This window comes from Eretmochelys imbricata, chromosome 1 (assembly GCF_965152235.1).
Source record: "Eretmochelys imbricata isolate rEreImb1 chromosome 1, rEreImb1.hap1, whole genome shotgun sequence".
In the NCBI taxonomy this organism is placed as follows: Eukaryota; Metazoa; Chordata; order Testudines; family Cheloniidae; genus Eretmochelys; species Eretmochelys imbricata.
Genome location: NC_135572.1, coordinates 226,477,583 through 226,491,071, shown reverse-complemented (window position 1 = coordinate 226,491,071; position 13,489 = coordinate 226,477,583). Strand labels below are relative to the sequence as shown.

At 41.0% G+C, this 13,489-nt stretch overlaps 1 protein-coding gene across 2 annotated transcripts in view; it reads right to left on the bottom strand.

The window, feature by feature from the left end:
* TSPAN9 (tetraspanin 9) overlaps positions 1–13,489 on the bottom strand; it is a 263,587-nt gene that overhangs the window by 130,241 nt on the left and 119,857 nt on the right. The window contains exon 2 of one of the 2 annotated variants that reach the window (XM_077825023.1): positions 9,412–9,491. In XM_077825023.1, the coding sequence (XP_077681149.1) occupies positions 9,412–9,474 (63 nt within the window). In that variant the 5' untranslated portion in view covers positions 9,475–9,491. Of the gene's footprint in view, positions 1–9,411; positions 9,778–13,489 lie in introns of those variants that run through there. The other variant, XM_077825015.1, reaches the window with a different exon arrangement.

Here is a 13,489-nt window from a genome sequence, read left to right as displayed (position 1 = left end):
AAGTGGCTCAACCTGAATTCTGAATCCATCTGTCTTGTCTGAGACCTTTACCAGCACAAATTACATCCTCACAGCACTTGAGGATTCTGGAATAAAAGAGATGAAGAGTTGCACTAAGAGGGTATATAGGCAGGGTGAAGAAAGAAGCTGTGGTCTCTCTTTCCCTCTATAATAACCACTTGTCCCCCAGCACTCTACTGGGCTCTCTGTTTTTTTCTCTCAATGCTCCTCTTAGTTGTGTCATCATCTCCAGTCTTCCCTTACATGGCTTTTAGAACAGGCGAGATGGGAAACAGCATGAATTCACATAGGAAGTCCATCAAACAACTGGCTGGCTATCCCAGCTGCACTAGAACAAACACATCCCTTAAATATCTAGTGATTTATGGTGGATGATGGGGAGAGATAAGGCTCATCTGTGGAGCCCCTGTGCTGCCAATTTCTCCAGGTAATGAAGGTGCTACAAGTCCCTCTCACCCGGGTATCTAGGAGATACAGAAGATACTGCAGCGTGCACTGAAATAAAGACAGGACCAGAGAAATGCTGGAAGAGAAGTATTACAGGGGTGTAGCGGTAAATCAATCAAAGCTTTTAACCATGGCCATAAAATGAGCCACTTCAAGAAGCCGGGTCATAATAAGAGGGAAGTAGAATGGGTGACTGACTGTTCAGGAGCGAGAAGAGGTGACCATGCTGCTGTGGGTGAAGGCTGAGTGTGACAAGGATAGCTTATCTAGGAGCCCACTTGAAATGGGTTTGGCAAGCTCATTTACGAATTGCTAGGCCACTCGATGCCATGTGGCCTAAGTCACTACACCAGGTTCATATTTATAATCAGGAACATAGCTACTGTTCGTTTGCTTTTAATTTCTAAATTGTTATTGTGCTTCTCACATTCAATGCGTTCAGCTAGCCTCGCATAAAGATGACCAAACAACCGTGCCCAGCAAGCCATGTTATAACAAATGTATCAGAGAAATCCACTTTTGAATCATAGATCAATACACCATTTATCCAATTTAACAAACAATAAATGGCTCCTGAGCGGCCAGACAGCAACAGCAACAATATTTCCAAAGACAAACCTTCAAAATTATTCTCATCACCTCCTCCGAAGAGGACAAGATTAGCACATAAATGTTAGCGAACAGCAGTATGTGAAAGGAATTCTATACAGAATGCACAACAGAAGGTTTCCTATATCAAACGTAAATCATGCCTTTAAAAATGTTCCTGAATCCCTGCCACCTAGGGGAACCAACCAAACAGTTCTGGAGCAAGCCCCATCTGCTCTGTAACTAAACCAGTTTAAGCTAAACCAGATTCAACAGAAGCACATCTGAAAGTATGCACCCTCCCAGGGTACCATTGTTCTTCGACACTGTTTAAAATGGTTATAAAATGCTGGATGGATGCAAACAATGTTAAATAGTTTTAAGCCGTTTCACCATCCTTAGCATAGTACGGAAGTTGTAAAAAGGACAGTGCTTTATTTATGGCATATTCAACCAGTGGGACACATAGGGAAATCAGAACTTTTGTGTACCAAATTTTAAAACCAGAGGCTAAAAGATCCATGCGCAAAAACATGCATGTAATTGCACTCCTATGTATGTATGCACTGTTCTGATCACAAGCCCAAATTGGGCCTTGCACATACTAGGGTTGCCAAGTGTCTGGTTTTCAACCCAGTTGAAAAGGGACCCTGGTGGCGCTGGTCAGCACTGCTGACCGGGCCGTTAAAAGTCTGCTTGGTGCGGGGCTGGCAGTCTCCCTGCCCATCTCCATGCAGCAACATGTCCCTTGGCTACTAGGTGGAAGGACGGCCGGGGGGCTCCACGCACTGCCCCCGTCCCAAGCACTGGCACTGCAGCTCCTCTTGGCGGGAAATCGCAGCCAATGGGAGCTGCGGGGGTGGTGCCTGCAGGTGGAGAAATCACGCAGAGCCGCCTGGCCATGCCTTAGCCTAGGAGCCGAGGAACATGTCCCCTCTTCTGGGAGCTGCCTGAGGTAAGCGCCATGCCAGGAGCCTGCATCCCAAACCCCCTCCTGCGCTCCACCACCTGCCCCAGCCCAGAGCCCCCTCCTGCACTCCTAACCCCCTTGCCCCAGCCGAGCCCCCTCCTGCACCTCAAGTCCCTCATTCCCAGCCCCACCCCAGAGTCCACACCCCCAGACAGAGGCCTCATACCCACACCCTAATTCCCTGCTCCAGCCCAGAGCCCACTCCCACTTCCTGAACCCCTCATTTCTGGCCCCACCCTGGAGCCAGCACCCCAAGCCCCTTCCCATACCCCAACCCCCTGCCTCAGCCTGGAGTCCCCTCCCACACTCTGAAACAGTCAGCTCCACCCTCCAGCCTGGAGCCTCCCCTCCTGCACCCCAAACCCTTTATCCCTGGCCCCACCCCAGAACCTGCACCCCCAGCTGCATCCCTAACCCCCTCCCGCATCCCAACACTGAGCCCCTTCCTGCACCCAAACTTCCTCCCAGAGCCCACACCACCTCCCGCACCCCAAACCTGTGTCCCAGCCCAGAGCCCCTTCCTGCACCCCAAACTCCTCATCCCTGGCCCTACCCCAGAGCCTGCACACCCAGCCCAGAGCCTGTAACCCCTCCAACACTCCGAACCCCTCAGCCTCAGCCCAGAGCCCCCTCCCACACTCTGAACCCCTTGGCTCCAGCCTGGAGCCCCCTCCTGCACCCCAAACTCCTCATCCTCGGCCCCAACCCAGAGCCCACACCCCAAGCCGGAGCTCTCCCCCCATCCTGCACCCCAACCCCTTACCCAGCCTGGTGAAAATAAGTGAGTGAAGGTGTGGGAGTGCGAGCGACAGAGGGAAGCGGATGGAGTGAGTGGGGAAAGGCCTCAGGGAAGGGGCAGGGCAAGGATGTTTGGTTTTCTGCAGTTAGAAAGTTAGCAACCCTAGCACACACAAGTGCACATTTAGAAATGAATCTGAATTAGCATGCTGGGAAATTATTTACCCTTTGAAATCCCCATTAAAAAATAGACTTTTTCATATAGACAAGAATGAAAACAGAAACAGCATTTTAGCAAAATTAAAATCTTTTTCTTTCACAGTTCAGTATGTAGCACTCTAAGAACAAATAAGAAATCTGAACTTTCAGGTGGCCTCATTTTACCTGGGTGGTATTTTAAATGCCACCACACTGGTGCCTTGTGTCAGTATGGTTTTTGTACTGTATATGCATTCTGTCACTTGCCAGCTAAGATGTTCTCAAGTGGCTCTGGATTCACTCCTGCCAGAAAGTTATAGAAGAAAATATTGATATCTTGTCACGAGACAAGGTTCCCTATGTCCTTTAACATCTCTCCTTATCTTTATTCTCTGTGTCAGAAAAGGGTTACGTGCTACACAGAGAAACATGATTACAAAATCATGCAGTCAGGACCAGGTCAGAAAAATAAGGTGAATCTGAATGTGTACACGTTGTCTATAGTTTGCAATTCTGTTCTTATTTCAGAGACCCCACATGTGTCATTTAACCCAGAAGATTTATTTACAGATAGGCAGAGGGACAAAGCCTGCTCACAAGATTTATATTTGTCCAACAGGTTCAGATAAGCATTAAAGCTTTGTAATTCAAACTAAACAGTGTGTTGTTACAGTATATATTCCAGTCTGAAAAAATGCCTCTAAGTATGGATTACCCTATATAAACAGCTCTAGGAGTCTTAGCTGCATTACAGTACCAATACCTGTGATAGCAGTCTCACTCACCAAACGAATGGACATGTTTTTCTCTCTCTATCTCTCTCTGCATCTGATCCCAGAATCCAGACTATAGAGTAGATATACCTTGATGTATGCTTTACTGGCTTTAGATACTCTGTTAAGTTTGCTCCACCACTAAATATCCATGGTCATTTTTGTTCAATAAGGGAAATTATGAACCACTTGCTTTCCTGTTAGATAAAATTACTTACTGGAATAGAAAATCTTTTCAAGGATAGCCTTTGTCCCTTATTTTATTAAAATGTATTTATAAACAGAATCACATAGTGATTCTTGTTTGCTAGATTTGAAATCGTCTGCACTGCCATTTCCAAGTTAACTTTTTCAGCTTGTTTTTTGTTGCTGCCTTACATTTTAACAAAATGCCCAAAAAGTCTTCTTGAAAACTGAATATCCAACATTTGAATTTGCAAAAGTGTCTATAACTTAATCTGACTTTGACCTTCACTAATTTCATCTACTTTTGAATAAGATTAACATAATTAATCATAACTTTAAGTGACAACATATCTATAAATATTGTTTAATTTCCTAACAGAGGGCTTTATGTTTTTTGTCAAAGAAATATACAGGCAGGATTAATTTAACAAAAGAATCACATTAAGTACCTTACTGTCTATTCTTAGTTTTCTCACCCATAATGACATTCAATCTCAGTATGATTTTCTATCTCACCAAAAGTTCACAGAGTACAAATGCATCACATTAGCAAATTTAAACAAATAAGCTATGCTAAAATCTATCAAAATTTATACTATGAACATTCCAAAATATGTGGAGCATTTGGGACTAATTGCCCTTACTTAAATTAATAAGGCAACCTAACATTTATCCAGGCACCAAACCCCATATGCAAAGTTGTCTACTGTAACTCTGATCAAATATTCTTATCATTTCAAAATTTCCCTTGCTTAAATAAGAAAAGTGAAATTTTTGAATTCAAGTCAAAAAAGTCAAAATTTTTGGAAGTCTACTGTTCTATTCATAATAACTTACTAAAGACTTTGCAGTATGTTCTATAAACAGTTGTTCTAACACTCTCTTTCTGGGTAGTGCACTGAAGTGAAATATTTTGTGTTAACCCATATCCGATCTTTATATTTAGCAGTTTTCTTTCTTATTAATTAAGCTGCTAACTGTATAAACAAAAATCAATATTTGATTTCTTCTATGAGCCGGTATTGGCCACTTTGCGAACTTGATTCATTTGCACATAAATGCTCTGGAAGGCAAATTGAATCAACTAACATACGTACGTACACAGACCTTTAGTCAAACATATTATGCACTTAAGATGAATTCAGTATAAATCACCATCCTAGCCACACAATTAAATACTATAAGCTTCCTTAACCCTCAGCTCAGACTTTTCTAATCTCCAAAAGAAAGCAAAGCCAGATGGCCGAGAACAAATGCTAAGAACCACATAGGGCTACGGAAAATACCTGAAGTTCCTAGCAATACAGTGAAAAATACCTTCGGTTTCAAGTTACTGATATGCCCATATAGAGCAGGATGCATCCCACATTATAGGCTAGTTAGTCCACCTGGTACTAAATTAAGAAGTGCATTTTCTTGTCAAGGGTAGAGATGACTAAGATGCTATACATTTAACACAATTCTTGATGTGGCAACTGAAATGATCATCTGCAGAAACAATGTACCACCTGTTCACCAAGGCCAACACAGAGATGGTGCATTTAGGTATGTGACAGTGCAAACTGTATTCTAACCATTGCATCTGTAGCATCTTCAGATGGATACCCTTTGAGCCAGGCCAGTGGTTTAGGGGCAGCACACCTGGCTGCCAGATGGGTGATCTCAGATTAACTAGGTCTCAGGCTTCGCACCTCATTGCCAGGCTGTGAATGGCGAAAGAGGAACCACTGTCCTCATTTTCTGGGTGACTGTTTAAGAGCAGGACTCATGGGACTTAAAACAGAACAATACCCAGCGCTCCTTAGCTAGAAGGACCCAGCATTTGAAGATGGTGTGTAGGATGAGAGCCTCCAAAAGATATCACTTGCGAAACACACAGGGATGAAGTATCACTGACTTCTAAATAACCCCTATCTACTGCATTTTGTTGATAACATTTAGTACACAGTAAAGTCAAACAGGTTTTCTGCACAGCAGAACCACAACAGCATGCCATACAAATTTATATGTTGTAGTACTCATTAATAGGATAATTCAACAGACAGCGGGGAGACTGCCACATGATTGCAGGCTTCCTGAAACATAATTTGTCAGTTTCAATTTAGACATCCAAATAAACTCATGAAATATTGTCTCTTCCATTTGCCAGAAGAGAAGATATTGATTTAAGGCGTTCACCTTCCATTTCTGGAGACTTGGATTCACATTTTAGGTTAAGTTACAGGATCAGACTGGTTTCGTGGTCTAAAATGAGCCCTTTGAGGAAAACACTCCACTTCACAAAGCCACCACAACAGTCTTGAACAAGTTGGCACCCACTGCTCATGAGAAGCCCAGAACTTCATGGGTTTAGACTGAGGTATATTGGCAGAGCTGTGTGGGGACATATAACTGCAGCAGCAGGGGCTGTTATAGTTCCAAAATTAAATGTACTGGCATAGATGGGGGGACAAGAGTTTTGAACTGTAGTAGCAGGGTGTGTTGTAGGGCAGGACGGAGGTGCATTGATAGATCTGGTAGGAGAAGCTTGAAACAGCAAGCGGGCTGCCGGGCGGGACTGAAGGGCATTGGCAGAGCTTTGTGGCAGGACTGGAATAGCAGTGGTTGCTGAAGATCAGTGTTAAGGAACCTTGACAAAGCTGGGATGGCACCCAAGAAACATAACATGGTAGGTCAGATCAAGACCAATGTGCAGCATCAAAATCGGGCAGATACTTTATCTAATTGACCCAGAATTTTAGAAGATATACACAACTTTCATCTGAGTGCAGCAAAACACAAAAGGATGAAATGTTCTGGTTAAAAATAATCAGCACTCAACAGCAGCATTCAGTGGTACTGCAGCCCACTGAAAATAGTATATGGACACGCAAGAGTCTCAGAGCTTCAGTTTAACACAACAGATGTTTCTGTAAAAGGGGGGAACTTTTGAACAGTTTCTACAATGCAAATGGAGCCAACTCCTGTTGCAAACAACTTTGAAAACCTGCTAGTTTATATTCAGCACTTCTCTAAAATCCCACAGATTCATCATTCTACACCAATGTTTACATTCTGTGTAGTCAGGCTCAGACAAAGAGCATCTCAGAACAATTGACAGAGTTACCATGATGAATACAGAGACAAAGATTAATAAGAAAAGAAAAAGAAAAAATGGTATAAACCAAGGAAGAAAAGAAAGATTTTCAGGCAAGAGTTCAGGTGAGAGGGAGAGTCGATGAGGTACAGTGATACAGGAAGGCTGTCCCAGGTAGTAGTAACTGCAGACCAAGTCTTGGCCCCAGCGATAATGACACTATATGGAGAGACAGAAAAGAGTCCAGTGGTGGACGAGAAAAGGAATCAGAAAGTTGAGCAGAGAGAGGTGGTCTGCAACAGGATGGAGTGAGTTCATGAAGTTCACCACACAAGAAGGGTCACTGGAAAGTTGGGGAAAAAATAGCAAGGATAGCAACTAAAAAGATACAACAACAGAGATTTAAGATCTAACTATGGACAACCTAGAAAAATGTTACTTGGGAAGGAGATGAAATAGAGATTTAATACCATTATACTGCGAGAAGTTTGGAAGGATACCTAAGGACTGATCACACAGAACAAGAGCAGTAAGACCAGGAGTAATGTACTCATAGACTTTAAGGTCAGAAGGGACCATGATCATCATCTAGTGTGACCTCCTGCACATTGCAGGCCATAGAACCTCATTCACCCAGTCCTATAACAGACCCCTAACCTCTGGCTGAGTTACTGAAGTCCTCAAATCATGATTTAAAGACTTCACGTTACAGAGTCTCCATGATTTACACTAGTTTAAACCTGCAAGTGACCCATGTCACAGATTGCAGAGGAAGGCAAAAACCCGCCAGGGTCTCTGCCAATCTGACCTGGGGGAAAATTCTTTCCCAACTCCAAATATGGTGATCAGTTAGATCCAGAGCATGTGGGCAAGACCTACCAGCCAGACACTTGGGAAAGAACTCTCTGTAGTAACTCAAAACCCTCCCCATCTAGTGTCCCATTTACTAAAAACTAATGGCAATATTTAGCACAGAAAAATATTTCTAAGGAGTCAGAGTAATGCAGCACTGGCATGAATGGCCCAGTCTGGTAACAAGTTTATTTCTTAACAGGGATTCCAGAAAGAAGTGAGGCAGGATTCATGTAGTGAAAAATCATGAGTGATATTCCTGAGTGACCCCTTTCAGCCCCAACCTTCTGTTAAACCTGCTCAGAAGATTCTCTGCCAGATTCCCACCCCTTCCATGATGGAAATGTTTCAGCACATTACTACTGAAGCTCACTGGTGCATGAGTCGTCCAGTGCCCTATGAGGTCTCCCATTCCCTTCGGCTGCTAAAAGTTATTTCAGTAAGTGGGTCAGCTAAACAGAAAAGCCGGTGGCTAAGTCAGAGACATGGCTCTTAACTTCAATGTTGACTTCTCCACAGCAGAAATATCTATCCAAATTGGACTTTTAATATCCTTCTACCTTAAAAATAAACCAACAAAACTACATTTTCATTTACCTCTGAGATGCGTTTATTTCTGAATTATAACCTTGAATTGAAAGACATTAATAATATAATTGCTTTTCCTAATCATCAGAAAACTGTTGACCTTTAATTCTGATAAAACAATTTTGTACTGTGCTCTATTGAAACCTGCTTGACATTTCAATTTGCTTGCATTTCCCCCCCTAATATTGTTCAAACGGGGATGCCTAGTAGCTAGCTGACTTCTCACTCTTGTTTCCAAGTGTACGTGACATTAGTTTGCTCAAAATAGTCGTTATACTTTGAATCTGCTTGCTGAAGCATTGTAACAACTCCTCATGCTCCCTGGCTGATAGAGGAAAATCAATTTTGATCCCTCAAAAGCAAGAGCTAGTCTCCAACTTAACATACCAATTTGGACAATTGTGACTGAAACTGAATCAGGAGTCATTTGTCATTCCAGTCATTTTACATTTGTGCTGACATCTTAAGGACTAGATTATATGTATATTTTTAAAAGGTGGAAAAAAAAGACTAAACTTCATTCACTCTGAAAAGCAGTTTGTCAATTACATTAGAAAAGTAGGGAAGATTGATGGGGACAACAAAAACGTAATTCGGATTTATTAACCTGCAATTTAAAGCAGTACAAGGCATTATAAAAGAATATAAAAAATTTCACTCAATTGATTTGGATCATTTTAAATGGTAAATAGGTCCTGCCCTTCTTTAATTTATCCTGGTCAAAAGACATGAATTAAAAGACTCCAGTTTTAATGATCTGTAATCAAAGTACAGTAATAGGAAGGTAAAATTTGTAGGAAACATGTACATTTTCCCATAGGGCACAGATTTAGCACTGTAAATATTCCACGCAGGTACAAGAGAGGGGAAGAAAAAAAAGCTTACAATACTGCTGAAAAGATGCACTATGCACATAATGCAGTAGTACAGAGAACTCTAACAAATGAAGGCAAATGAAAAAAGGCAGTACTCACCCAAAACATTAAATTGAAAAGGAACATCATGTATTTCAAACAACACAGGCAGCCTCTTGCCATGTTGCACTTCTTAAATTCTAAAAGGAAAACAAAGGATAGATCCAGGTAAAACACCACATATTTGCTGCCTTTGGGTGCATTGTATTTGTCACTTTTTATGCCAGTCCCAGTTCCAATGCCAGTCCCTGTTCCAGCCCTGGTGTGGCTCTGTGTGCGTGATCCAGCAGTGCCGTAAAAAGCTCCAGCAGTAAAACCTCGACCAAACTGCCTGCCTGAGGTAGAAGGTTTAGCAAAGTCCGAGTCCTTGCTATCCAAAGATGGACTACGGTGAATTGAAGAATCCTCACTACTTGACTTCTCCATGATCTCTCTTTTCACAGTTGTCAGATTTAATGACTAGCATCTCTCAGCATTAAACGCAGTACCTTGTGAACTCCACAGTCATACAAGGATGATTTTTCTTTTATCTTAATAAACAAATCACATAACCATTGTAGAATTTATTGCAATATTCCCTGCATTGCTGCTTTTTTTCCTCTTTCTTTTTTATACCCAAGTAAGCTGTACAATAGGTATCTGCAGCTTTGATTTATGCACCAGCATCCCATGCAGGAACAATCTCATGACGTCTTGACGAATTGGTTATGAATAACTTAGCTTTTTATTTAAAACAGCCATAAACTCTTTCTTCCCACTCTTAGTCCTCAGTCCTCTGATCTATAGACAGCAGATGGTCCTTATATCCATTTCCAAAAGGGTTGTCCAGTACATCTGGAAGACTTTCTCCAGCCTGAGCACTTTTCTTGCTCTCTCAGCTCTCTTCTCTGCCTCACTCTGACTGTTTCTCACATGCTGCTGTTTTTTTTTTTTTTACCCGTTTGCAGTATCTCATTCAATAATCAGCTATTGGAGCTCACTCTCAGTGTTGCACTGCTGTTGATGTGAAATCATCAGCAACTGCAACCACTGGGCATTTCCCACAGAAATCCCTGACCTAACTATCAAGTAATACATCCACTCTCTTGATAGCCCCTCCCCTCTACTTTACATCTAGCCAATTAGAACAAGCCTTCCCCCAAGGCATGCCTCCATGACATAATACCTTTAATAGGATTAGTATTACTCTTTGACTATACAAGTGCACAACAGAAAATCTCTTTAAATGTCAAGTGCTGTTTATGGGCAAGAATCATGAGGTAATGATACTCCTTTAATGTAACAAAAGTCTGTAAAAGTAAGGATTAGATATACAGAAGCTAACAAACCCCCAATGAAATTAAGAGTGACTATATACTTTTACATTTTTTGCAGCTTAAATGAATGGCATGGACAAGCAACTGGAACCGGCTAGCACTTAGTGTTCGTCTAATAGGCACATTTCTCAGTTATACACGCACATAGTATGACGTCATCAACTGTGATATAATTAACCATAACATGAAACACAGAGCTGCTGTCTTTTTACAGGGTAATCAATCAATCCTAAATCTCCTGAATGTTACAGTATCTGAGCCTGCAGCTATTAACCCACTATTTAACTGGTATGACAGAGATTACTCTTGCACAGAGGCTCTCAACCTTTCCGGACTTCTGTACCCCTTTCTGGAGTCTGACTTGTCTTGCATAACCCCAAGTTTCACCTCACTTAAAAACTACTTGCTTACAAAATCAGACAAAAATATAAAAGTGTCACAGCACACTATTACTGAAAAATTGCTTACTTTCTCATTTTTACCACCTTATTATAAAATAAACCAACTGGAATATAAATATTGTACTTACATTTCAGTGTATAGTATATACAGCAGTATAAACAAGTCACTGTGTTAAATTTTAGTTTGTACTAACTTCACTGCTGCTTTTTATGTAACCTTTTGTAAAATTAGGCAAATAACTAGATGAGTTGATATACTCCCTGGAAGACCTCTGCATGCCTCCAGGGATACACGTACCCCTGGTTGAGAACCATTGAGCATACAGTATTCTCTCAGACTTCTTCCATTATAAATAATGTCTGTGAACTAGAAACTCCGACCTGAATGCTCTATTCCTTTCTAGACAGCAACAATTCTAGGCAGCGCAATGCCTCATGGCATGACTCTACAACACAAGTGGGATAATGATACCAAGACTTCCTATAACACAGATACAGTGTTAGCTTTCCCATGTTATCTGTAAAACCTACACTAAGCGGATTCACCTGGAGCATGTGGGGTTTTCTGGGTTTGCTTGGTGTTTTAAAACTGGTTTCACATTAGCTATGCATGTTCATAAACTGGCATAAGAAGAGCACAAATCATTGTGTAAAGGAACTGTCCACACAAAAGATACAAATTCCATGCAAAAAAACCCATCATTAACAGATCATTAAGTTTGCATAGTGAAGCACTCAAGCCAGGAAATGCAAAAATCGTGCACAACCTTAGCTCTGACCTCTCATGTATACACACTACAACACAGCCTTTAATTATGTACCCGCATATATTAAGAAAATAATAGGGCTGTCTATTAATCACAGTTAACTCATGCGATTAACTCAAAAAAATTAATCGCGATTAAATCGTAGTTTTAATCACACTGTTAAACAATAGAATATCAACTGAAATTTATTAAATATTTTGGATGTTTTTCTGCATTTTCATATATATTGTATTCTGTGTTGTAACTGAAATCAAAGTGTATATTATTCTTGATTACAAATATTTGCACTGTAAAAGAAACAAAAGAAAGAGTATTTTTTAATTCACCTCATACAAGTACTGTAGTGATGAAAATGTGATGAAAATGCAACTTACAAATATAGATTTTTTTGTTACGTAACTGCACTCAAAAACAAAACAATGTAAAACTTCAGAGCCTGCAAGTCCACTCAGTCCTACTTTGTCTTAGCGATTGGCTGAAGAAGAACAAGTTGGTTTACATTTACAGGAGATAATGCTGCCCTCTTCCTATTTACAATGTCACCTGAAAGTGAGAACAGGCGTTTGCATGGCACTTTTGTAGCTGGCATTGCAAGGTATTTATGTGCCAGATATGCTAAACATTCGTATGCTCCTTCATGTTTCAGCCACCATTGCAGAGGACATGCCTCCATGCTGATGACGCTCGTTAAAAAAATAATGCGTTAATTAAATGTGTGACTGAACTCCTTGGGGGAGAACAGTATGTCTCCTGCTCTGTTTTACCCACATTCTGCCATGTATTTCATATTATGGCAGTCTCAGATGATGACCCAGCACGTTGTTTGTTTTAAGAACACTTGGCATTTTGTCAGATTTGCAATGAAAGAAGATACCAATGTGAAATTTCTAAAGATAGCTACAGCGCTTGACCCAAGGTTTAAGCATCTGAAGTGCCTTCCAAAATCTGAGAAGGATGAGGTGTGGAGCATGCTTTCAAAACTCTTAAAAGAGGAACACTCCTATGAGAAAACTACAGAACCCGAACCACCAAAAAAGAAAATCAGCTTTCTGCTGGTGGCATCTGACTCAAGTAATGAAAATGAACATGCGTTGGTCCGCACTGCTTTGGGATTGTTACCGAGCAGAACCCGTCATCAACATGGACGCATGTCCCCCGGAACGGTGGTTGAAGCATGAAGGGACATATGAATCTTTAGCACATCTGGCACGTAAATATCTTGCGATGCCGGCTAGAACAGTGCCATGAAAATGCCTGTTCTCATTTTCAGGTGACATTGTAAACAAGAAGCGGGCAGCATTATCTCCTGCAAATGTAAACAAACTTGTTTGTCTGAGCAATTGGCTGAACAAGAAGTAAGACTGAGTAGACTTGCAGGCTATAAAGCTTTACATTGTTTTATTTTTGAATGCTGTTATTTTTTGTACATAATTCTACATTTGTAAGTTCAACTTTTATGATAAAGAGATTGCACCACAGTACTTGTATTAGGTGAATTGAGAAATACTATTTCTTTTGTTTGTTTTTTCACAGTGCAAGTACTTGTAATCAAAAATAAATATAAAGTGAGCATTGTACACTTTCTATTGTGTGTTGTAATTGAAATCAATATATTTGAAAATATAGAAAACATCCAAAAATATTTAAATAAATG